Below are 27,826 nucleotides of genomic sequence, written 5' to 3'. Positions count from 1 at the left end.
AACCCTGAAGGACTCAATTAGTTTGATCAGGTGTGTTTAATTAGGGTTAAACATAAACAGCAGAGCTGCAGCCCTCCAGGAACTGGCTTTGACACCTGTGTTCTATGGTATCACAATGAATGTATTCAAAGTTTTGTAATCTTTGTTTTGAAAGTATTCGCATGCATCCTGTGAAAACCTCCTTTTGGAACCTTGATTTTTGAGAATGTATTCTATGAAACGGATCACTTCCATTTCAGCTTTGTTGTATGCTTGGCTTCAATGCTTAACGACTTTGATTGCACACTGCACACAAAAACTTTTTGTAGTAGCCTAACATTTGGACATTTATTCATTCATTAATTTTCTTTTTTTCAGCTTAGTCTCTTTATTAGTCAGGGGTCGCCACAGCGGAATGAACTGCCAACTTATCCAGCATATGTTTTACACAGCGGATGCCCTTCCAACTGCAACCTATTACTGGGAAACATCCATACACACTCATTTACACACATACATACACTATGGACAATTTAGCGTTTTCAATTCTCCTATGGCGCATGTCTTTGGACTTGTGGGGGAAACCGGAGCACCCGGAGGAAACCCACACCAACATGGAGCACATGCAAATTCCACACAGAAACGGACCCAGCCGAGGCTCGAACCAGCGACCTTCTTGCTGTGAGGCGACAGCACCACCCACTGGGCCACCACGCCACCCATTTGGACATTTAAATGCAAATAAAATGCAACATTACAAAGAACTGTCTTGGTTAGCCATGTCCATTAATATGCCCATCATTGACTAGCAGATACAATTAGACCAGTTTTTTGGTTTGTTGATGTGACGTTCAGCATAAAGCCAATATCAACAGAATGTGTATCGATCTGCAGGAGGGCTGTTTTGACCTCCAGGAGGCGCTGCAGGCCATTCACATGCGCCAGGAGACCCTTAAGGAGCAGCTTGCCCACGCCAGATCTAAAGGAGAGGAGACGCTCGGGCGGAACATCCAGGTGACTGACTGCATTATGACAGTGTGTTTATTTGTGTGTGGGAGAGGAATGCTCTCAGGCGCCGTCTTCATGTCTATGTCTACCACCACACGTCTCGCTCTGCTAGCCTATCGTGCAGGGTTTTGCTTCAGCAACTGCGAGAGCTTCAACTGTCCTCCTGACCGTGGCCTACTTTTGGTCAGCAATATATATGACAAATCAATGGATGGATTATGCACTGTTAAAAATGCTGGGTTCCACACAATCGATTTGTGTTGAGATAAACTTATTCGTTTTTACAAAATGAGTGGATTGAACATAAAATAATTAAGTTGTCCCAAAAAAAAAACCTCATAAATAGTGTTGTTTCAGCTTATTTTAAATAAGTAGTTTACACAAAAGAGTGTGTTAGTCAAGGTCAGCTTTATTGTCAATTCTGCCACAGGATGTATAGAAATACAGAGAATTCAAATGACATTACTCTCAGACTCTGGGTGTATAGAGATAACACAAAAACTCTAAAACAGAAGTATAAAGGTAAAACTGTTAGAAAGTGTATTGGATTTTCTTACTAAAGACTTTTGCTTTCTACATTATGACTCCAAATTCACCCTTTTTCCACAAAAATAGACCCTATCACAGAAACTAGATTTACACAACATAGGCTGATTCTGAAAGAGCCATATACCTTTCTGGAGATCGCAAAATATGTATATATGTGTGTGTGTGTGTGTGTGTGTGTGTGTGTGTGTGTGTGTGTGTGTGTGTGTGTGTATGTGGATAGATAGATAGATAGATAGATAGATAGATAGATAGATAGATAGATAGATAGATAGATAGATAGATAGATAAATGGATGGATTTAGACCGATAGATGGATAGATAGACCATTTTAAGGTTAAAATTATAAGCCCCTTTAAGCTAATTTTTTTCGATAGTCTACAGTACAATACAAGTTATATAATATTATTACAAGCTATACAAGTTATACAATAACTTGCCTAATTACCCTAACTTGCATAGTTAACCTATTAATCTAGTTAAGCCTTTAAATGTCACTTTAAGCTGTATACAAGTGTTTTGAAAAAGATCTAGTCAAATATTATTTACTTGAATAAATAAATACTTGAATATATACTTGAATATAAATACTATCAAATACTTGAATATGAAATGATTTAATGACAACAATTCTCTGTGGTCACAATTGAATTAAGTACAAATAACCGTATAAAATGATATAACATTAAATGATTAAAACATATAACAATATATGATAATAACTGTACCCAGCTCAAATGTAAACATCAAGTTATCTATAAGAGAGAGAAGACAACAAAAGAGGTCTTTGTGAGCGAGTCATTGAATCAATCATACAAACCGTTCAGTAAAATAACAATGTTTGCAGTATTTTAAACAATATTTTCGAACATAATTCAACAAGTAACATGTTTCCAGAGCCTATAGTAAACTTTCATTTAGTTGTCTATTCTAACTTGCTTTTATGTACTTTCCTTACTTCCTGTAAACAGCTGTTTCATTTGTGCCTATTTATCGCCTCTGCATATGAGACAGAGTTGACACCTTTTTTTGTTTTTGAGCTGTTAGAGCAGTTTTTTAGCATTTAAAACATTCAGAGCTGCTTTTTTTCCCTCTCTTTAATTGCTGTGTTTTTCAATAGATAGATTGACAGGAACGCATTGCCGTAGAAACATCAGTTAATTATGCTGCTTTTGTGTTCTGAAGTGGAAACGTGTCATTTTGTAACTGTGAATAGCATCTTCCTGTGTAAAAAAAAAAAAAAAAAAAAAAAAGTAAAAACAGAAAGTTTTGTCTGCTGGAGGTAGCATGCTGTTGCACATGTAAGAGGGGTGCTATTGGAATTAATAGAGGATTCGAGCTCCACACTTATTTTTGGATTTTCATAATTCATTCGATCATCCTTGGCAAAATCAATGTCTTATAATACATTATTTAAAGCAGAGGTGCGCAAAACTTTTCTTACAAAGGGAAAAAACCAACTTGATTGAGGGTGGTGGGCCGAAGCTAAATATACCAAACTGTATTACATTTAAAATGCCATGGTGATCTCCTAATTTGATTCATTAATTCATTTTCCTTCGGCCTAGGAAGGAAACCCACACCAATGTGGAGAAAACATGCAAATTCCACACAAAAATGCCAACTGACCCAGCAGGGACTTGAACCAGCGAAACTTGCTGTGAGGCGACAATGCTAACCACTAAGCCACTGTGTTGCCCTTTCAAATTTATTATTATTTTTAAATACAAAGAAAAAAATACTTTAATTGTATTAATAATTATATATATATATATATATATATATATATATATGAAAGTCTTGTTTCAGTTTTGTTTTATTTCAGCTAGAATAAAAGTTTTTTTTTTTTTTTACTATTTATGGTCAATATTATTAGCCCCCTTATTATTTTAATATTATTTATTATTTCAATGGTCTAAAGAACAAACTTAAGCTTTTAAATGTCACTTAAAGCTGAATACTAGTATCTTTAAAAATATCTGGTAAAATGTTATGTACTGTCATGGATAAAATACTGGCAAAGATAAAATAACTAAATTAATAGAAATGAATTATCAAAACTATTATATTTAAAAAGTATTGAAAAAAAATCTTTGCTCCATTAAACAGAAATCGTGGCAAAAAATATACAGGGGGGCTAATAATCCAGGAGGGCTAATAATTCTGATTTCAACGGTACATATAGTAACTGTAAAACCCTGTTGGATGGGCAAATATGAATTTGCAGCATAATCCGCGGGTCTTATTTATGGCTAGTTTTATTTTGTGTCACCGCAGTTGCAGTATATTTTTGAATGTTGACTATTGGAAATGATTTTTTTCACACTGTACGTTCAGTGCTGTACACATCCGCCTGTGTGACTCCCTGCTGTCTGTGCATATTATAGGTTCAGCTGGAGCGTCTGTTGGCCAAGCAGATGGAGATCCTGCATGACGCCGCAGCGCAGGACAGACTTCAGGCTCTGGAGTGGAGGGTCCCACCAGGCCCCTACAAACACAGCGCAGACCGGCAGAACAGCAACGGCCTCACGGCTGACAAAAACACTGAGCCGCAGGGTAAGTTTGGGCTTTGTGGAACTGGAGAGGATGGCTTATTTGACACATTGCAGATGCTTTTTATTTAAATCAGTTTGTTTCGGTAGGTTAACTGAAGGTTAAACTAGGGTCCAACAAGAGCTTTCACAAACTTCTAGGGTTGTCAGAGATTGTGTGTGTTTAAAAATTTTAAGCAATAACGAAATTTGAAGATAATATTATTTTTATAATACTATTTATTCTTTTGTTTTTTTTAATTTCAACAATGTTACTATTTTTTGCTTTCACTATTAATAAGTGATTTTTTTTACTGTTTTGAATGTGTGATTTTCATTTCAAGGGAAAGATTATGCATGTTTGGTGCTAAAACAGTACAATTACTGGTATCAGATATGTTATCAACATGATAAAATGGTCTAAAAATATAGTTACTAATATTACAATGTCATTATTGTTATCGTGCTTGGTGTGAACCCGCCTTTATTAATATTAATATTAATATAATTAATAATAATAATAATAATAATAATAATAATAATAATTTAGATTTACTATTTGTATTAATAAATAGTATTTAGTTTATTAATAATTTAAAATCCAGTGCTTTGTGAGGGGAAAACAGTTTGTATTTTTACCTGTTTTTTTTTATTAATAAAAAAATCTAATTGGTTCTTTTTATAAAGGTCTTTATATACAAAATTATACATATAGATATATTAAACCTAAGTCTTTAAATTAATTAAACCTTTAGGTCTTTAACCTAAATTATACATTAATATTTGTATTTAGTTGTTTTATTATTTAAATGTCTCTATATTGATTAATTAATATTATTTCATTTTAGTTTTAATTTACATTTGAAAATTGTAAATAATTAAAGCTAATAATTAACAAACTATTCATTGTTAATAACGTTAATGATCATTGATTCATTTACATTTGTATACATTTTTTGTTATTTAAATGTCTCTATTTTATTTAATATATAATTATTTAAGTTTGAATTTACATCTGAAAGTACAAAATTATAGCTAATAATTGTGCACAAACTCTTAACATTAATGATCGTTCATACTTTTGTATTTAGTTTTTTATTTTTAAATGTCTCTATTTTAATTAATTAGTTATATAATTCCATTTTTGTTTGAATTTACATCTAAAAAGTGTATTTAATTAAAGCTAACAATTATTAACAAACTATTAATAGTTACTATAAACGATCATTGGTTCATTTAAATTTGTATTTAGTTTTTTATAATTTAAATGTCTCTATTTTAATTAATTGATTAACTAATTATATATTTTCATTTTAGTTTGATTTGTACATAGTGTACAAAGTGTACATAATTAAAGCTAATAATTTTTAACAATCTAATAGTTTATTATATATAGTTAATAATTACAAGATTTATTTCATTTCCAGTAAATTAAAAATGACTTAAATTGTTGTTAGTTTACTACAAAAACAACCTAGTTTACCACAGTACAGCATCACCATATCATCAGATCATTAGAATCCAAAACTTCAGGCCACAAAGCAAATAAAACCATGTGTGAACCACACTGCGCATCACGCAAGAGTCAAGAAACACATTCTCAATACAAACAGCTATTATATTAGGATTATTATTATCAGAAAGCAATTTGTTTTTCACTCTTGACTGCCCATCCAGGTTATTTTTGTCCACATTAGACCATATGGAAGGGCGATGGAGCGTTTCAGTTGTTGTTTCTCAGATAATTCAGCAGTTTGCATCACCTGCTCCAGACGCGGTGTTTTCTGGGGCTCATCTGGCAGCTGCAGGCGGAGGCGGGTGTGGAGGGGAGGGAGGGAGAGGAGACGCCGGCGGGTGGAAAAATGAACACAGATCTACGTACACTCTCATATTCATATGCCACTCGTCTGGAGCTCATTCTAACCCTTGTGTTGGTGCGTGATGATAATTACTGCACATATATACTGTACTAAATCTGAGCACTGATTATCTGCATCACAGCACAGGTACAAACGTGTTCATGCGCACAAGGGCTTTTGTGTTGCAAAGTACTGCCTGGCTACCTAGAGTTTTTTTTTTGCAGACTCTTAAACCTATTTTCTAGGTTATATATATTTATATTTAATTTTAATGATAATATATATTTTGTATTTATTAATATAATTAAAATATAATTGAAACCTTTTGTGGACCACAAAACCAGGCTTGTGTCACATTAATACATTTTTGGCAATGCCCTAAAAATATACATTTTTCTTTTATGCCATGTTGGGTAAGCTACTTTTAAAAAGTAATCAATTACAAATTACTGATTACTACTGGAAAAGTGTAATCTGATTTCATTACTAATTACATTATGTTAAAAGTAATCAGATTACTAATTACTTTACTTTGAAGTTGCTTTTAAGACATAAAATATACCTATAAAAATACAAAGTAAACTGCAGCTCTTTTAGTGGTTTAATATTCCCTGAAAAACATTACAATGGGTTGATCAAAGCAGCTTGACATTTTTAAAAGAATTAGGCCCAATCCCAATTCTATTTTTGTACCCTTACCCATTCCCCTTAGCCCTTACAACCGAGGGTTAAGGGGAAGGGCTTCAAAATGTACCCCTAAGGAATGGGACAGCACTACAGCACCTGCACATGTCCTCATGTCATCTCAATCCTTTGCTTCATATGAGATTGATGATAGCGACTGCTGTAGTTATTGCAATTGCGTTATTTTTAGGTATTTATCTTCAGGAAATCACTGAAGGCATATATTATGTTATCATAACGATCTAATGTGGCAATAAGATGGTAACTGTACTGTGTATTTACAAGGTGGCTATATTCAGTAAACACACGAAAACAACATTAACATTATAGCAGACACTGTAAAAAGCTCATTCTCAGCCACTAGACTTTTCTGACGGGGTATTTAAGTGTCATCGAGTGTCAGAATGTTGTGGGACTGCTGTACAGGAGTAATTATTATGGATTATAGATTGCAAAATGTAGCGAGGGTTTTTTAGCGTTTTTTTTTTTTTTTTTTTTTTTAAGCATGATGGTAAAACACAAACGCAGTTATGAGTATATTAAAACATGTGCTTGTTTGTTGTAAAAATACTAAATACTAATTTGTGGATCTCCTTACTTCCGAGTTCAGCAATATTGCCGTTGCGCCTGGTGTAATTTGGGAAATTTTCTTACCCCTTGGTTTTGAGTATGGTCTTGAAAAATCTTTGTTCAAAGGGCTAATCACCCCTTCCCCTTAGCCCTACGCCTTCAAGCTAAAGAGAATTGGAACACCCCTGCCCCTTGGGATGAACACGCAAAACAAGGGGCAAGGGTAAGTGGAAGGGCTCAGGGGTAGAATTGTGATTGGGCCTTAAAGACATAGTTTGCCCAAAACTTAAAATTCTCTCATCATTCACTTGTTTAAAACCTGTTTGTCTTTTTTCTTTTTGAACACAAAAGAAGGACATGAACTGCATACCTGTAACCATTGACATCCATAGTATGAAAAAGCACTGCAGTGTTTGGGTGTTCTTTGTTTGTCTGAGATAATTAGTCTACAGAAATGTGTATTTTCCTTACAAAGTATGAAACTGATCAGTTCTTTTCACGTGACTCATGGTTTTCAACAGAGAGCACCTGGGAAATAAGTGCTCCCAATATGCACATAAGAGGCGATACGTGTACGGCCCCATAAGCAGCTATGCTTCTCTTTACATTCAGAAGATACTTTCACTCCTGATCGTGCACAAAAATCCATTTTAGTCTGTTTAGGGTGAGTTGGGCCACCGTGTTTTTGGGCATCGGTGTTCTCCTTGGTGACGAGTATTGTCTTAAAAGACTTTCTGTTCAAATGCTTGAACAAGATGCTGGTCGAGTTAAAAGCAGTCGAATGATCTTTAGAGACTTGATATTCAACTTATTCTCTGCGGACGAGCGGGCGCAGTTATTTGCATCATTTTGGCTCGAGACTTCCGGTCTCATTCACTTCCATTCATTTTTATATGTTAAAAACAGCTTGTTCTGCTGCTTGATGTTGCAAACTGATATTTTCTTATTATCTTATTGTACTTTGTCTGTATAATCATGCAAACACTAGTTTTCTGACGTTTATTATTCCTAGTCATTTCTCCCATAGGCAGCTGAATTAGAAGTTCTAAAACAATCGCAAAACCAAGCGCACTTCCGCATTGAAGAATAAGGTCAATAAACTGAATTTCACAGCAATATTTTTGTTTTTACGCTCAATGAAATCAACCACTTGAAAAAGCAACTGCTCTCGACAGTAGCTATTTTAACTGGCGTTCTCCAGCTATTTAAAAGTGCATGCTTATTAACTGATGCTGCACTGGAAGACGTGATTTAAAAGAAGCATTTTTTTCTTCTAAATATTATATTTGTAATGCAACCAACACAATTACATTGACTTCAGTAACTGTAATCAGACTACACAAATGTAAAATGTAAACCATTACATTACTGGATTCCTCAAAAAATTTAATTAGAAAACGGTAACGTATTTCAGTGGAACACGTTACACCCAACTCTGCCAAACATCATTAAAATATTGAGTGATGATAATGTTGCAAGAAGACATTTTGTAAATTTCCTCCTATACATATCTAAAAACATAATTTTTACTTTGTAATATGCATTTCATTCAGACAACTTTAAAGACAGTTTGCTCAGTTTTTTAAATCATCAGATTCCAGATTTCGAATAGTTGTATCACTGCCAAATATTATCCATGTTACTTAGGCAATATCATTTAACAAGATCAAAAGAAAATCTGCATACTGCCACTTTAGCTCTCAATTTTTTTTTAATATAACAACATTTCAACCTACATGGTCTTCATCAAGATGAATAACAATATCCTTTAACAGCCAAATATATATAAATAAATATTAATTTTTATAAATCAGAATTTATTTATTGATTTATTTGATTATTTAGTACTTGTTTACTTATTAAAGATTATTTATATTTATATTTTACAATTCAACAGTACAATACACCAGTACAATCAAACTGAATAATTAAAGCATTTCTTAAAATATTTATCAAAATTTTGTAATTATTACAAAAAAATTACAGTAATAATAATTATATTAATTATTGATATTATTTATTGTTGTTATAATAGATCATTATTATTACTATTAGTAGTAGTAGTTTTGTAAATATGATTAACATTAAAATTATTAAATATATACTAATATGGCGTCACGGTGGTGCAGTGGGTAGTACGATCGCCTTACAGCAAGAAGGTCACTGGTTCCAGCCTTGGCTGGGTCAGTTGGCATTTCTGTGTGGAGTTTACATGTTCTCCCCGTGTTCACGTGGGTTTTCTCCAAGTCCTCCAGTTTTCCCCCACAAGTCCAAAGACATGCGCTATAGGAGAATTGGCCATAGTGTATGTGTTTGAATGAGTGTGTATGGATGTTCCCAATTATGGGTTGCAGCTGGAAGGGCATCCGCTGCGTAAAACATATGCTGGATAAGTTGGCGGTTCATTCCGCTGTGGTGACCCCAGATTAATAAGCTGAAAAGAAAGTGAATGAATACATGAATATACTGATATATTACATTATGCTTATTACAGGAGACACGATGGCTCAGTGGTTAGCACTGTTGCCTCAAAGCAAGAAGGTTGCTGGTTTAAGTCCCGGCTGGGTCAGTTGTCATTTTTGTGTGGTGTTTGCATGTTTTCCCTGTGTTGGATTGGGTTTCCTTCAGGTGCTCCGGTTTCCCCATGTGCTATAGGTGAATTGAATAAACTAAATTATCTGTAGTGTATGTGTGTGAATAAGTGTGTATGGGTGTTTCCTATTACTGGGTTGCAGCTGGAAGGCTATCCGCTGTGTAAAACCTATGCTTTTAATGGTGGTTGGAGGTTCATTGTAGCACGTTGCTAAGTTCACACAATTCAAATCTTAAGCACCAGCCGGGCATCCTATATTTAGATGAATGGAGATGAATCCTGATAGCTGTCTTTGTACTACAGATCTGCTTGGGGAAAAAAACAAGACACTTAGGCTTTATTTAATGTATGCCTGAGCTCATTATTTATGCTAATTATTGTTGTTGTTTGCCAGCGCAGTGAGCTGTGAAAATAACTCCTTGATGAACTCTCTGAGTACATGATCCCGCACCGATCCTAATATCCCATGTGTTCTCTGAGCTCTGGAGTGGGCGTCTGGATCGGCAGAAAGAGAGACAGAGGAGAACTGAACATGTCCTGCTTTAGCCTTCTCTGTCCCTCAGCAACAGTAGTGGAAAGAATACTGAGTAAAAAATTACAAATTACTACCTGCCCACAAATGTAGTGTAAGTAGAGTAAAAGTATTCAAAGTATGAGTAAAACGTGGTACTTTTGCAAAAAGTTCTTAAGAGTAGTGAGTGTTAGCATGTAAACGCATCAATCTTTTACATTGTGTGTGTGTGTGTGTGATTGTTATATATATATATACAGTAATCAACATTTGAAGTAATTTAAAAAATAATAATTCAAAATTGTTCTAAGACAAGAATAATTGTTGTTCAAGAGTTCAAAAATAAATAAATATAAATATACTATATTACCGGCACTTTATTAGGTACACCTAACTAGTACCTGGTTGGATCCCCTTTTGCCTTAAGAACTGCCACTCTCTTGACATTTTCTCTTTGTCGGACCATTCTCTGAAAACCCTAGAGATGGTTGTGCATGAACATCCCAGTTGATCAGCAGTTTCTGAAATACTCAGACCAGCCCGTCTGGCACCAACAACCATGTCACGTTCAAAGTCACTTAAATCACCTTTCTTCCCCATTCTAATGCTCGGTTTGAACTGCAGCAGATCGTCTTGACCATATCTACATGTCTAATTGCGAAAATTGCGTTAAGGAGCAGTTGGACAGGTGTACCTTATAAAGTGGCCAGTGAGTGTACATTTATCATTCATGTACACACACACGCTACTGTTTGCATGTTACTTATGTTTAATGTGTGTGTGTGTGTGTGTGTGTGTGTGTGTGTGTGTGTGTGTGTGTGTGTGTGTGTGTGTGTGTGTGTGTGTGTGTGTTTGAGAAACTATAGCTGGTTTGTATGAAAATCTTGAAGTGTAATAATGGCTGTAGTAAACAATTAAAATTATTTTAAATTACAGTCGTTTTTATTTATTTATTTATATTTTAAGTAAATTTTTTTCCTTTCATTTCTTTTTGTTAAACATGCACTTTAATCAATAAAATTGAACTGTATTTTCCTATGGGATGTGGCCAATTGGATTCAAATTTACTATGGGTTTTGTCGGACTGCACAACAGCCATTATAATCTACCCTCTTTGTTTTAAAGTGAGGTATTGTTTGGAGTGGGTGTCAGAGACGCGTCCCCTCAGTGTTCACATTGAAGCTACTGGTAATTAAAGGCCATTGTGTTAAGTTAAAAATGACAGACATTAGTCATGATGCTGCGCCGATCCTGTCAATAGACACAAATGAGATCAGCCAGCAGAGACGCAGCAGGTTAATGTGCTGTGTGAAGGAGGCAGCAGAAACAGAGGTGTATCAGCGCATTCACTGTCCTCGGGCTATTACTGCGTGTGCGTTGGCTGGCTGTAGTCGAAGAAAAGGTGCACTCGTATCAAATGGAGCTCACTTCTGTGTGTGTGTGAGGGAGAGGATTGTGCTGAGTGCTTCTGGTAGGCGGAATGCTTGTCTCGTAGCATTAGCTTGGACTCTGTAATGGACATAATGATGCAGCCTTTTGCTTTGTTAAGCACTGGGCATGAATACAGTTGTGAGGTGAGTTAAAGAGGACGCGTTATGATGACCCTTTTTCCAAGATGTAGCCTAAATATAAACCTTTGATGTAATCAGAACATGTCAGTGAAGTTTCAGCTTAAAATAGCTCACGTATAAATTATCATTTATGTTTTGGGGTAGCACGGTGGCTCAGTGGTTTACTCTGTCGCCTCATAGCAAGAAGGTTGCTGGTTCGAGTCCTAGATGGACCAGTTGGCATTTCTGTGTAGAGTTTGCATTCTCTCCCCTGTTGGCGTGGGTTTCCTCCGGGTGCTCCAGTTTCCCCCATAGTCCAAAGACATGCGCTTTAGGTGAATTGGATGAACTAAACTGTCCGTAGTGTATGAGTGTATTAGTGAATGAGTGTGTATGGGTGTTTCCCAATACCGGGTTGTGTCTGGAAGTAGTATGCTGGAATAGTTGTTGGCTCATTCCACTGTAGAGACCTCTGAAAGAGAAACTAAGCTGAAGGAATATGAATGAATGAATACATGACATTTTGTGTATGTCCCTTTAAATGCAAATCAGCTTCCAGAAGAAGCCAGGGCCTTCTCCTGTTTTAAACATCCCAGAAGCAAAAAATGAATAAATAAATTACAAATAAAAAATGTGCATTGATGGATATTATGCTGATGGGGAGTGTTTTCAGGATATCAACCAGAGACCAAAGACCAGAGCTAATGGCCACATTAACCATACTCCATGATAAGAAGCACATTTAGAAAGGAAATTTGGAAATATTTAAAAAATATGACATACTTGATCATGATATGAAGTTAGAGCACTGAGTGTTGTATTGACTGAGCTTTCAGAAAAAAAAAATTAACTGACCCATTACGGACTACGGACCCATATTCATTCATTCATTCATTTATTTTCCCTCGGCTCAGTCTCTATTTTAGAGGCCACCACAGCGGAATGAACCGCCAACTATTCCAGCGTATGTTTTATGCAGCGCATGCCCTTCTAGCCACAATCCAGTACTGGGAAACAGCAATACCCTCTCGCACTCATCCACTACGGACTAATTTAGCTTACCTAATTTACGCCTGTCCTTTGGACAGTGGGGGAAACCGGACCACCCGGTAATAAATGCTGTACAAGTATTATTCATAATTAGTTCATGTTAGTAAATACATTAACTAATAAACCATGTACAAATAACAAACCAAATACATTTTCACTTTAAACAACCATAGTGTCTTTTGTGGCTCAGAGATAATGTTTAATTATCTCTTTAAACATTTTCATGAAACGTGCCCAAATATAATGATGTATTTGTTTGTGTCTCAACAGGTGAGAGGCCACTGAATCTGAGGGTGACCAATCAGAGGACGAGCATTTCAGATGGAGACACGCCCCTCGGAAAGCAGCTGGCCAATGAGCTGAAGAGGCATCATCACGCTAATGCAGAGAACAAGATGTCAGCAGCCACAGGTGTGTGTGTGTGAGGCATCATAGCATGCTACTAAAGGTTAAGGCAATTAAGGCCTTGTTTTATACTAATATGTTTTCGTTTTAAAATGCGTAAGTCTTACTAAGGCTATGCCTTGTGTGCACACTACCGAGGAGTTTTCGAGCCTTGAAAAAGGAGTGTTTTGAAAATGCTGAAGAGGCCGTTTTGGTCTTTAAACTTTAAAACTAAAATGTATTAGTGTAAATGAGTCCTAATAACTGTAGAGCAAATATTATGTGTATCCTTCACAGATAAGACAGTCCCATAATGCATTAGAAAAAGCTCAGTGATATACATCGGTGAAAAAAAATAAGAGATAGCTTGAAACTTTTCTGGATTCAGGAATTGTTATGTTTTTGAGTAATATGTCCTTTTAAAATTTGTATGTAATTGTTTATTCATTCATTCATTTTTGCATAAAATAACAAAGTGCTTTGTTTTCAGACATGTTTAAATTCCTTTGAGGACAAAAAGAATCAATATGGGATTTAAATTAAAATAATTTGACAGATTGATGTTTTTTGGGGGTGGTGGGGGGTCAGAATGTATTAAGTTCTTATTTTTTTGTTACATTTGTAAGAAATGTTATCAGGCTAAAACAAATATTAACGTGTTGCCCTGAAAAAACAGTAATTTTCCAGGTATATGGGAGAGGGGGGCACAAATGAACACTTTTTGGTTTTGGTCAATTAATAAACAAAGTAATGGGGTTAAACAAATCATACTTTTTAACCAACAACACACAAGCCTTTCCTATAAATAAGCACTGAAATTATGATCGCCGGACCTATGGTTTCTGTGCAGTATTGCCAAAAGTGCCAGGAGTAAAAATGTTACTATTTACCCCACCTGTGGGGCAAGTTGTAACAGACAGGGGGTCAGTTGCAACACATGCTTACAAAGGCAGATGTCACACAGTTAATTTAAATTCAGTTTACTTTAAATAAAAGCTATATTAATAGCTATATTTCCTCTGTAATTGTCTTATTTCTTTTTTTTATTCTTCATAGCACAGTATGTTTATGTATTTATTTGTTTATTGGATAAACACATTTAAATCTATTTGCATTATTATCCATTTATCCATTATTATACATTGCATTTTTTTTGCATTATTAGCAATAAAATATATATTTTTTTCTATTAAAACAATATTTTCTATTAAAAAAACATTTTTATTTAAAAAGTTCATTACATTACACTCAAAATTCAAAAAGTTATTTTGTTTGTTTAATTGGTGTCCAACAGTGTGTGGCTTTATTGTAACACCGTTACAACTAACCCCGCTGTGTCAAGTTTTCCTCAAAACTGGCTAGCAGTCACTGTGTTTTTTACATCTTTCAAAATGGTTTCAATCTTTTAGCCTTGAAGACGGTAGTCACAACAATATAAGATTTTAAGTTTATACTTTCACAGATTTGAAAAAATATATATATCGAGTATAATAAAAAATACTTTTATGCTGCAAAAAGGTTTTGTCCTGTGTTTCTCATCCAAATTACACCAACATTTTTCAAAAATTAACCGTAAGATGTCTGCTGACACTGTGGTGAAAACCTCGGAAGCATGCCATGCTTAACCCTGAGCAAATACCTTAAAACTCTGTTACATTTAACCCTACATTACTTTGTGCCCTGCGCTCCCCTAATGTTTTTTTTTTTTTTATCATAGCTGTATATCTTACAAGATCATCTCCTCTCCATGCACTTGTTTCAAACCTGTATGAGTTTCTTTCTTCAACTGTTTGGTTACCAGTATTTTTCAAAATCTCTTCTCTTATGTTCAACAGAAGAAAGAAACTCAAACAGGTTTGGAACAAGTGGAGGGTGAGTAGATTAAAAGAGTTTGTATTTTTCTGAGAACACAATCTTGCACTGTAACAAATGCTGGATTCCACACAATCGATTTGTGTTGTGACAACATGAAGGAATTAAGTTAACTTTATTTGTTTTTACACATTTAAATTGATTGAACATAAAACAATTATGTTGTGCCAAAAAACAAAAATGCTAGATTTGTGTTGATTCAGCAATAAGTTAAATAAGTCATTTGAACAAACTGCACATGTAATTTTTTTGAGTGTAGTGGTTGACAGAAATTCAGCAGATTAGATTCAAAGAGACACACTCTGTGTTGTCTAGTAGAAGCTTTATTGTACATTATCAAATACTCACAACCTTAAACCATGAACACATTAGTGCACTTAAACTGACCTGGATGTTTTTCATATACACTCCAAAAATGACATGTGTCTGTTTGTTTAAACTACTTTTTAAAATTGAGCTGGAACAACACAACTATTGAGGTTTTTGGCAGGACTACATAATTGTTTTATGTTCAATCCACTTAAATTTGTTATTTGTGTTGTTGTCCCAAATCGATTGTGTGGAAACAGCATTTTTTACAGTGTGTGGGTTCTTCAGGCGGTACACTTTAAACTGTCATTTTTACATAAATAATTTTTTTTTTTACAATATAGAGAATTGTAAAACTGGAATAACTAATGTTAAAGTACATGAGACTTATAGAAAATTATCTGATCAAGTAGCTGCTGCAAATTATGTGTATTAAAATCTGAATATTTACTATTTGAGAAGAAAGTGAACTAAACTGAATGTAAAAGATGATAGGGTGGGTTCACCAAGTTCACCTTCGAAATTGTGTTTTGTAAATGTATTTAATGCTAGTACTTACAAAGAATTTTACTAGTTAAATGTTTAGAAATGCCAATATTTTTATTATTATATTATTATTATGCCACATGGGGTGACACGGTGGCTCAGTGGTTAGCACTGTCTCACAGCAAGAAGGTCACTAGTTCGAGTCCCGGCTGGGCCAATTGGCATTTCTATGTGGAGTTTGCATGTTCTCCCCATGTTCGCATGGATTTCCTCCAGTTGCTCCAGTTTCCCCCACAGTTCAAAGACTATAGGTGAATGGAATAAACTGCAATGGCCGTATTGTATGTGTCTAAATGAGTGTGTATAGATGATTCCCAGTACTGGGTTGCAGCTGGAAGGGCATCCGCTGTGTAAAACATATGCTGGATAAGTGTTAATTAATATATTAATAAGTTAAGTATTATATTTATTTTTAAAAACAATATTTATAAAATATTTATTAAAAATAATCCAAAAATACAATTCAAATTGAATAAAGTGAAGCTGCTTGAATTTACTTAATCTAAAAATGGATATAAAATGACATTACATTGGCCAAATTAATATACTTTAGAAAAATTGATCTTAAAATATTGATGTTAAATATTCCTCACATTTGTTAGCTTTTCCCATAATTGTGAAAAGCTAACAAATGTGTCTGATATGCACAGTGGCGTAGCGCAAAATGCGGAGGCCCCCCTGCAGGGATCACCGACGGGGCCCCCAGTTGAAGGCGCGGGGGGCGGGGGGGGGGGGCAGGGATATACACATAGATATACACATATACACATATGTCTATGATCGGGAGTTTTCCTGGATGTTAGTATGCATTTTTTTTAATGATTAACATTTTTATTTGACATCACTTTTCTACATTGATGGATCACTTATCGCACGGGCATTCCTGACAAAAAGCTTGTGTTTGTGTGTATGTAAATGTACTATTCACTCTCCCTGTTAAATTTGATCTAATTATGTGCTGAAATACACCTCCTCTCCTGCTTTCACTTTTCATACTGATGGAGGGAGCGATTCGTTTGTGAATGAATCTCCGTTATGAACGACTCGTTCACTAGCCGACAATAATACAAGTTTCTGGCACCACAACATCTCTTTGTCATATTTCTTTTGCATTGTTTGCTGATTTATTCAACAAACCTAGCATAAACCGAGTGTTTAGTGCGAGTTGGTGCTACTTTGCCTTATGGTGAATGCAGTAAGTGACTACCAATGTGGCGGCGCTATAGACGCATGCTCAGGGTCCCTATGCGATATCTAGTGTATATATCTATGTCACAAATTGAGGAGCGGGGAAAGGAGGCGGAGTGGCGTGACAACGCGGGGAATCCTTCAAACTGAGGAGCGATCGATCACAAACCGAAAGTGGCGAGAGCGTCAAAGTAGCCAGAAGTCATTCATTTTTTAACGAGAACCGGCGGCGAGAAACAGCGGCGCGTCTTCATTGGCTATGACGCGGTTCGGCGGCAAGCAATCAGAATGAAGTAGTCCACCGCCTGAGCGGAGTTCAGAGAACACAGACCTGTAAACTTTGGTTCCGACCACAGTTGTTCCCAAGAGTTTGATTATTGCGGTTCCTGGATTTTCAATTATTAAAAATCGCGACGACGTGGGGCCCCCTAATCACGCGGGGCCCCCCCGCGGTGCGTGCCCTGCGGGCCCGTCCGCTACGCCACTGGATATGCAACATCACGAGGTTAATATTTTGAAAGTGAGAGTAAATGATCCACATTATATTTATTATTTATAAGCACTTAGCCGCTGCTTTTACCTCCGAGTGTTGTGCATCTAAAGCAAAACTTACCAGCAATTCCTCACAATCGACATAAAGAGTTTCAACAATCAAACCCTTTCTCTTCACTTTTCTCTCCAGAAAACGGCGGAGACGCATCATCGCGCGCCCTCAACCTCTCTGAGAAGAAGACCATCAAATCGGAGCCGGAGGACTCCAGATAGCAGCCCCCGAACGCTTTCCCTTCAGACCTACAACAGTACATGTCGTCTGTCAGTCAATACTAAAACAAGCACAACTACAGTAGAGCCTTAACAACCAATGTTGCCTCAAAATAGAGTTTATTTTACTTTCTCGCCATTTTTTGTTTTTTGCCAAAGCACCTAGAGCCCTTATTTGCATTCTCCTGAGTAGATCCACATTGTTTGTGCTGTCTGCGCCGACTGTGCTCAGTGCTCACTAGTTTAAGTCATCACTCATTACTCGTTTTTAACCTCTTCACAGGTGGGCCATGAGTCCACTATTTGTACATACGTAGAAAATGTCGGTTAAATGTTATTTAAATACTGTATGTGTTTCGTGTGTGTGTGTGCGCGTGTGTATATATGAATGCATGTAAAACTTCACTGAGATGGAGGGGCGCAGTGTTTTTAAAGTTTGTCGAGATGCCGATGTTTTCGTTGGCTGCGTCTGAAATCACATACTTCAATACTATATAGTACGTTAAAAACAGTATGCGAGCCAAGTAGCGTGTCTGAATTTATAGTATTCGATAATCAGTAGGGCGAGTACACTGGAAATAAAAAAAAAGGTTCATTGAATTATTTTAAGGTATGTGGTTGCAAACAATTTATAAGGGCTGAATTTCAGCAAAATAATTAAGTTGGACATCATTAAATAGAATTTGTTTATTTAAATACAGCTTATATAAATAGTTTGCATCTACTTTCCTTAAAAAAATGTAGTAAATCCATTGAAAAAATTGACCTATATTGACCTATAACATCTGGCGAGATTCTGAAGTGTGCATCCAATGGACGCTACGATATCCCATGATGCCGTGTGAGATGAAGGATGACGCGACGGAACTGATGTGAATAGGTCATGTGACAATAACCAATGCAGTAGTACTGAAGTGGATATAGTATGTCCGAGTTCCATTCATACTACTTGCATTCCTACAATATAGAATGTTCTAATGGTTGTGTACTGAATTCAAATTCAAATGTAGTAAATAGGCGATTTCGGACGCAGCCCAAGTGATTGCATTTTTCTTTAAAGACCCTATGAAATCATTTCCTGTATTGGCCATTTCCTGTTTCAAAAGGACCTTTGTTGAGCATATCAAGGGGTTTGTCCCTTTTTTTATTAAAGAAATTAACATGAACAGTGCTAGTTGCTGGTCGACAGCAGATGCAGCCTAATCTCACGAGAAAACGTAACTATTTTCATGTTGCCAGTTTAGTGTCTAATTTATACGAATTTGGACGAGTTGAGTCGTACGAAAGTGTACAATGGGCTCGATGCACAGTTAGAGTTTTAAAGCTCTGATTATTTCCTTGATAACTTGAAAGCTTAATGTGACTATTTTCACTTTCACAAGGTTGTTTTTACAACATGGATGTTGTAATGTAATTACAATACATTCAGTTAAATAGACTTAAGCGTACATTTAGTTGTTCAAGCGTAAAACGAGATGAAAGACCGTTATAACCACTAACGCCGTCTAGCAATAGGCTAGCGCAGAAATTACTGGGGTTATATTGTATATCTAACAGGCAGTGAAGATTGCTGATATTTTTTTAAAAATCAGATCTTAAACATGACAATTTTGTAAAAGAAAGACAGTTCACCGGAAGCCCTTGGGCTGCCTGACTAAAAATTAAAAGTCCATGTACATATAGCCAGGGCTTAATTTGTGCCAGAACACGCCGGATCGGCACCTCTAAAATCTGATCCGGCTCCTCATTTTACTGATTCCCCTAATCACCTGTCCTTCCCCGTCCGCTGTTCACTTTCACTTAGTTTCGCAACTCCCCAAATATCTTCACTTTTGTTCGCGACAACCAACCCTCACGCACTGCATATAGCCCATTGTAAAAGGAGGCGTGGCACCCAACCCCGTCTCTAAACCCAATGGTCATTGGGGAAAATCATACTAAATTGTAAAAATGAGATTGGATGAATTGATATGAATTAGTCACTAAATCAAAATGTTACGAATTACCAAGAGATTGTCTTGGCAGCTCTTTTTATTAGCAGGAGTGATGTCATCATTCTAGAGAGCATTTGATTGGACAGAAATCTGAAGGATACTGAGATTAGAGCTACATGATATAGCGAAATTGAGCAATTGCAGTATGGTGATTATTGCAATAATTAAATTGTAAAGGCAGATTTACATTAATATATATGCTGCATATTTTAGAATGAAGTAAACAATAAACAGTCGCAAATATATTTATTAACCACCAAAAATGGCAAAATGAAAGCTTGAATGTTTACATTGGAACATTCAATAATGATGTAAATATGGGTATTGTAAATTTACACTTGTACTGTAAAGAAAAAATGCATTTTAAGCATTTAATAAAATAATTATTTGATGGTTACGTTTTGCCAAATTGGTCAACTCTATATAGAATGTGGCTCTCAAAGAAATCTTTTTAAGATTTTAAAATTAATTTGATATTTTTTTTAATTAAACGTAATGTTTATATGCTCTTTATTTTCCTGCAGTCCCCAACAACGTCAACCCAAACATTACACCATTATAATTTTTTTCATAATTTTGCTTATTCAAGTAATCTGGATGTTAAAAATCACATATTTTTGCACCTTGTTAAAACAAATTGTTATCATTTATCAGCACACTAGCATAAAGATGACCTCAAATCTTACTAAAAACTCTAATTCTGATTTCATTGGGGTCTTTAAGGGAATTTTCCTCTGTCAAGAGTTTCTGATGGCAGAATCTGAATAGAAAAAGTCTCTACTATGGTGCTACAGTCGAACGAAACCCAGGAAAAACTGCGGTACATGTTGTTGTTGTTGTTAAAACACTGAAATCTTTTAGCCAGATGTTTGGCTTCCTTGAATGAATAGTAATGCCTGATTTATTCGATACTAAGCACAATTAATATATATTTATGTATGAACATCTAAAAAAGATAATACAGACAAGCATGTCTCCCCTCCTGAACAATAGTCATGTAAATAGTTAAAAAAAACATTGGCAACTGACTGGACTTGAAAACATTCCAGTCGCCATCATAATCATGCAACGTTTTTGTGTATTCTGAATATTTAGTCGTAGAGCAATACCGGGTAGCTGTTGTCACTTAACTCAGTGAACGTGTCTAGACGTCCCGACCAGGGGACAAATCACTGTACAGTATTTCTACTCTGTTCCGTAGTATAAACATAGTCTTAGATTCTGCTAACGTGAAAATGTATGTGAAACTGATATGCACTAGTGTTTGATTCTGGAATTTGCATCCTACTGCTCATTTCTTGTGTTTCTTAATGGTGATGACATGTTTTTGTACTCGTGAAACCATCGGTCACAGTCTCTGTAAGTGTCCCGTGAGGTGAAGTAGGCACAAGATAATCAGGTTTTCCACAGTTACGTGTTTGTAATGTACCGGTCAAGCTGTTATATAATCTGTATTTGTGTCGAATGACAAATACCTCTCTCGTATCGGTACACAGAGACCGATTTTTAACGTCCTGATCATACACTTCAGTATTTCAGAGGGGATATGGTGTGCTTTTATTTTTTTAGGATTGCTTTCAGAGATATCGAGTATGCAAAATCTTAATTTAAGTGCCATTTTAAACATCTTTTTGAAAGCGTGTGGTGGGTTGAGTGATGTTGATCTACTTTTTTGCCTTAGTTTCAAGCATTCCACATTACAGTTCTTACCTGGTGGTAGTTTCATTTTTGACTGGGATTTGGGAAGTTGAATGAACATCTGAGACTTCAAGTTCTATAAAGCTCTATAAAAGCACTGAACTGTAAAAAAAAATGCAGTAAAAGTTTCCATATTTTGTGATTTACTAGTGTTTTCCTTTTATTAAAGTATTGTAAAACAAAGTGCTTCAAAATCATGAGGGGGGTCTCTCCACACCACCATCAGTGTGCAGCATCCACTTGGATGATGCGACAGCAGCTACAGGATAACGACACCAGTGCGCTCACCACACACCAGCTATAGGCCGAGTGGAGAGACTCTGTGGATGGGGGTGGTTGGGAGGCCATGATAAGTAAGGGCCAATGGAGGGAATTTGGCCAGGACACTGGGGTTAAACCCAGGGTCGGTACGTCTATAGAGGTGACTCAGGTGATAAAGAATAGAGAGGGTGGCGATGTGTGCGACTGCCCCCCCCCCCCCCCCCCCCCCTCTACCACCACCACCACCACACCCCCATTCCTAACTTTCGTCCACGGCATGCTCACTGACAGTATATTGTCCCCTTCCCTATACTGGGGCATTAGGACACAGATCACAGATTGAGCTTGCCCTGTTGGCCTCACTAACACCACTTCCAACAGCAACCTAGTTTTCCCATGCAGTCCCCCATCCAGGTACTGACCAGGCTCAGCTCTTGGCTGCAGGGTGGTATGGCTAATATGGTTGTGAATTGCATTATGGGGCCTTGATCTCTGCTCTGTCACTTTACTTTATTGACAGGTGGAGGAGTTCAAGTATCTTTGGGTTTTGTTCACAGGTGAGAGAAGAATGGAACGTGAGATTAACAGGTGGATTGGTGCAGCGGCAGCAGTAATGCGGTCGATGTATCGGTCCGTTGTGGTAAAGAAGGAGCTGAGCCAAAAGGCAAAGCTCTCGATTTACCGGTCAATCTACGGTCCTACTCTGACCTATGGTCATGAGCTTTGGGCCATTACTGAAAAGTCAAGATCTCTGATACAAGCGGCTGAAATGAGTTTCCTTCACAGGGTGGCAGGGCGCACTCTTATGCATAGGCTGAGGAGCTCTGTCACCCCGCAGGAGATCGGAGTAGAGCCACTGCTCCTCCACATTAAGAGAAGTCAGCTGAGGTGGCTTGGGCATGGAAGCCTACCAATGGAGGTGTTTCAGTCATGTCCCACTGGGAGGAGGCCTCGGGGAAGACCCAGGACACACTGGAGGGACTATGTCTCTCGGCTGGACTGGGAACGCCTCGGGATGCCCCCAGAGGAGCTGGAGGAAGTGTCTGGGGAGAGGGAAGTCTGGGGTTCTCTCCTAAGACTGCTGCCCCTGTGTACCGGTCGGAAAAGCGGATGAAAATGAATGAATGAATGATACAAGTCTTTAAAATAACAGAAAATGTACTGGCAATTTATTACAAAGTTTTGTATTGTAATATACAACACCAACCCAGACAATATATCACTTTAAACTAATAAAATTGACAATAAAAGTCACTTTTTAAAAGTCCCATATTGCAAGTCAAAAGCATGAATAAATTGGGGAAAATAAAAACATGAATCACAAAATATGGAAAACTGACATTTTTTACAGTGTGAAACAAAATTTGCTCTGTAGGAGAAAAAAAAGCTCAAATCTGATTGGACATCACTGCTTATATCGGCACCGATGACCTATATAGACATATCTAGACGCCTACCTTTGTTCCTTGCTTGTTGCTGTCTTTAACCACTCACAGAAACCATCAGTCTTTCTCTAATCTTTGTACTTGCTTTGTATAATAGACTTATGCATCTTGGACTGTGGGATGAAACTGTGTTGTCGGTAGAACTTGTTCTCATCACTTCTGAGTAGAGAGTACATTAGGATATGCATACGGTAGTCCTGCACATATTGTTTTGTAAACACTAATATATTTAATTTGTTATACAGCACATGAACATTAAACTCTATTTTTTTGACATCTGATTGTGACTTTTTCATTATCCCATGCATTTGCAGTGTTGATGTGGTTAAAATGTATTTAAAAATGAAAATCATTAGACATTTTTGTTTTTAAAACTCTATTTTTTTTTCTTCAGAATGAATCATGATAATGTATTTTCAACCCAGGCTCGTTCTGAAAACGTACCTCTATATAAATTTTTGGAGAGTGCTAAATACGTTCCAGGAGGTTACGTTGTTTTTCGCGGATCCACCAGAGGCTGCTGTGTATGCTTTTTCAAATCTTAAATTTCTCCCGTGAGTGCTATTCGCCCATGCTGATAACTGACTGACTGACTGAATAACTGACTGACTGATTGACTGACCACCCCCCCCCACACACACACTTTTTCCCTAAACCCAACCAATAGTGTTTTTAAAAGCATTGATTCTATTTTTTGGCTTCTGTTTTCATCTTACCTGCTTTCTGAAACTGTACTTGTTTACGAGTGCCGGGTCCCATAAAGGTGCTCCAGATGGAAACTTTCTTTTGTGTTTACCTTATGATTACTGTTGTTGCACGTCCACCGCATCCCGCCTCCGAATGACTGAGTTTTTTAAAAAGACACCCGGAAGACACAGAGAAACCTAAACACCTACTGCCAGGTAGCGTTTTGAAAGTGTTATTGCAGAGCTACACAAACAGCACGCAGAACTATAAATGCACAACAACGCGCAAGGCATGCTCCGTGGGTCACGCCGATCACTCTACGCAGAAATATAAAATAGTCTGCTGTGAGTGAAAGCTGAGAGGAGGAGCACAAAATTACAACCCCGCCCCCTACTCAATATTCCATTTCAGTTGGAAATACATCATCAGAATAAAAGTCTGCAGCAGCTCCAGCTTCAAAGCATTCAGGATTGATGACGATTTAAATTTCAAAATGCAACAATTTGTTAACAGGTAGTATATATATTATTATAATGTATAAATTTTACATTATAAAATTTATTTAGTATAACAAAATCACCTAAAATGCTGAATAAAATCCAAAATACAGAGATTTCATTTAAATAAAATTTTAATCTGTCATTTTTTTATGGCCAAACAACAACAAACTTACATTTAAATTAGTGATGGGCAAAAATGTATTGCAATTAATCGCACCCAAAATAAAAGTTTGTTTTGCCAATTATTAACCCAAAATAAAAGTTTGTTTTGCCATAATAAGTGCGTGTATTATTTATTATGTGTTTGTGATACACACGCATACATAGAAGCAAAGGCTTTCCTTCGGTTTAGTCTCTTTATTCATCAGAGGTCGCCACAGCGGAATTAACTGCCGACTAATCCAGCATTTTTTTTACAAAGCGGATGCCCTTCCAGATGCAACCCAGTACTGGGAAACACCCATACACACTCATTCACACACATACACTACAGCCAATTTTGTTTATTCAATTCACCTACAGCGCATGTCTTTGGACTGTAGGGGAAACCGGAGCACCCACAAGAAACCCACACAAACATGAGGAGAACATGCAAACTCCACACAAAAATACCAACTGGCCCAGCCGGTACTCGAACTAGCGACCTTCTTGCTGTGAAGCGACAGTGCTAACCACTGAGCCAATGTGTCGCCCAAATATATATATAAATATATATATATATATATATAATTTATATCTAGATATAAATAAACATTTTCTCAAATACATGCATGGATTTGTGTATATTCATATTAAAGATAACTACTTTAATTTTTGATGCAATTAATAGCGAATAATTTTGCCCAGCACTAATTAAAATGTACGTATGTATTTTGTTGTTGGTGTTTTTATATTCAGCTATTGAATATTACTGGTCACAATATTGAGGTTGCATTTATTAATGTAGGCTACCTCATTAATGTTTGCACTGTTGTTACCATTTCCTGAGGTCTGTGACTCACTAAACAATTGCTAATGGACATTTTTTATTTGCGTAGCTAGAAAACCTCCGTCTCATTTAGCACACGTCTCTGACCACAGTGACGAATCTGAATACATTTGTGCTTTGATCTTTGTCTGTAAGAAGTTATGCTGTGCATAGCAAGGAACTTCAGGCCTTCATGAGTTATTTATTTGGAAAAATAAACAGTATTACTAAGGGTCAATCTAAAATCTGCTTACCATATTTGGAACAACAGTAAAGCTTTATTTTTATATAGACTATAGCTATAGATAATAGGAGAGCAGATTTTTTCAACACATTTCTAAACATAATAATAACTCATCTCTAATAACTGATTTATTTTATCTTTGCCATGATGACAGTAAATAATATTTGACTAGATATTTTTCAAGACACTTTTATAAAGCTTAAAACAACATTTAAAGGCTTAACTAGGTTAATTAGGTTAACTAGGCAGGTTAGGGTAATTAGGCAAGTTATTGTATAATGATGGTTTGTTCTGTAGACTATTAGAAAAAAATAGCTAAAAGAGGCTAATTATTTTGACCCTAAAATGTTTTTAAAAAATTAAAAACTGCTTTTTTTCTAGTCGAAATAAAACAAATAAGACTTTCTCCAGTAGAAAAAATATTATCGGACACACTGTGGAAAAATTCCTTGCTCTGTTAAACATCATTTGGAAAATATTTTTAAAAGAAAACAAAGGGGGGCGAATAATTCTGACTTCAACCGTATCTTAGTGAAGACTAACAGACTAACAAACATGTATTTCCCTTGTGAGTAATTTTTGTACCTAAACATATGGATATGTTTTATATGAATTATATTATAAGTATGATATGTCTTTTTGTGTGTATTATATATTTCTAAGATGCTTTTTAGAAATTCGTTTTTTAAATACATATTAAATTTATTTATTTGTATTATTATCATTAAATTATAGCAAATGCTGTCATGCACTAATGCATTTATTTTTTACTTTTTTATTTATTTAAATAGTCAAAAAAACATACATACATTCATTGATCAACATAACTAACAACACAACAGCTTTAACATTGTTTACATATAAACAACAAAGACCAAAAAATAAAAAAATAAATGAAAACAACATCAGCATCATTTTGTCCATTTACAATTATATTTGGCTTTGAAAGTAATTTATGAATGGACGCCACATGGAAGTGAACTTGGACATTGAACCATTTAAATTAAGTCCTATTTTTTTCAAAACTAATGAAATGCAACACATCAATAACCCACTGTTTAAAAGAAGGGGTATTATTATTATTATTATTATTATTATATGGTATTATTTTCTTTATTATTGTTAAACTTTAAGTAAGATAACTTTTAATCATTTAATATAACAGTAATAGTAAAAGTAATTATAGTACTCAATATCTAAAACTTAAAACACGCAAAATGCAAATATGACCAAATATGTTTTATCTTCATTAAAGTCACCAAAGTTTCTCCTCCAATACCCCCAGCCCACCGCCCACTATATAACGTCTAGTTTTTATGAGGTGAGTTGTTAACCCAATGCTCTTCCCCCAATCTGGAGGACAAGGAGATACACACATACACTACGAACAATTTAGCTTACCCAATTCACCAACATCGTCATGTCTTTGGACTGTGGGGGAAACCAGAGCACCCGGGGCTCGAACCAGCGTCCTTTTTGCTGTGAGATGGCAGCGTCACCCACTGCGCCAAAGTACTTAATTAACTTTATTTTTATATTTTCTGTGTAAATATTTTATTATTATTAACGCTGGTTAAAATATACATTTAGTATGACTTATGATTAAAATGATAAAAAAAAATATTTAATTTCTAGTTTTGACAAACTCAGTATTTTAACTTAACATCATGAAATGTAAGCCTAAAAATAATATCACCTTTCAGCTGTATACCGATAAACAAATCTTTTTTATATACTTTAAGTTTTTGTTAGCAACACTGGTTTACATCAATTTCTTTTCCTTAACTATCTAGTCAATTTTTATTGATTGATTTATTATTTTTTAAATAATTAATGTAGGCGAAACTATTTCCAAACAAACCCCAGAGTAGTAAGTTGACTAATTTGATGACATGCGTGCAGACAGATGACATTGAGGGCAGCGTGTGGGTCGATGTGTCTTCACCTCTCTTCATTTGCATCTACATCATATTAACACATTTTGAAACTGCAGAATGACTCACACACACACACACTCACTGTTGTGCTTCCACCCTTTGTTGTGCGTATTTCTAAACCCAGAGCTGATAAACCGCCACACCGGATGCC

General features: G+C 35.9%; 1 protein-coding gene across 3 annotated transcripts in view; it reads left to right on the top strand.

Annotated features, from left to right (window-relative positions):
• Positions 1-23,621, top strand: part of nab1b (NGFI-A binding protein 1b (EGR1 binding protein 1)) — a 47,974-nt gene extending 24,353 nt beyond the window's left edge. Inside the window, exons 5-9 of one of the 3 annotated variants that reach the window (XM_021478723.3) lie at positions 874-993; positions 3,921-4,089; positions 13,152-13,292; positions 15,101-15,137; positions 17,863-23,621. In XM_021478723.3, the coding sequence (XP_021334398.1) occupies positions 874-993; positions 3,921-4,089; positions 13,152-13,292; positions 15,101-15,137; positions 17,863-17,905 (510 nt within the window). In that variant the 3' untranslated portion in view covers positions 17,906-23,621. The remainder of the gene's footprint in view (positions 1-873; positions 994-3,920; positions 4,090-13,151; positions 13,293-15,100; positions 15,138-17,862) is intronic. The other 2 variants (XM_005167896.6, NM_001123273.1) reach the window with 2 other exon arrangements.
• The last annotated feature ends 4,205 nt before the right edge of the window (positions 23,622-27,826 follow it).

Source organism: Danio rerio, chromosome 9 (assembly GCF_049306965.1).
Source record: "Danio rerio strain Tuebingen ecotype United States chromosome 9, GRCz12tu, whole genome shotgun sequence".
NCBI lineage: Eukaryota > Metazoa > Chordata > Actinopteri > Cypriniformes > Danionidae > Danio > Danio rerio.
Note: the sequence above shows the minus strand (reverse complement) of the source record. Positions and strands in the feature narration are given on the sequence as shown.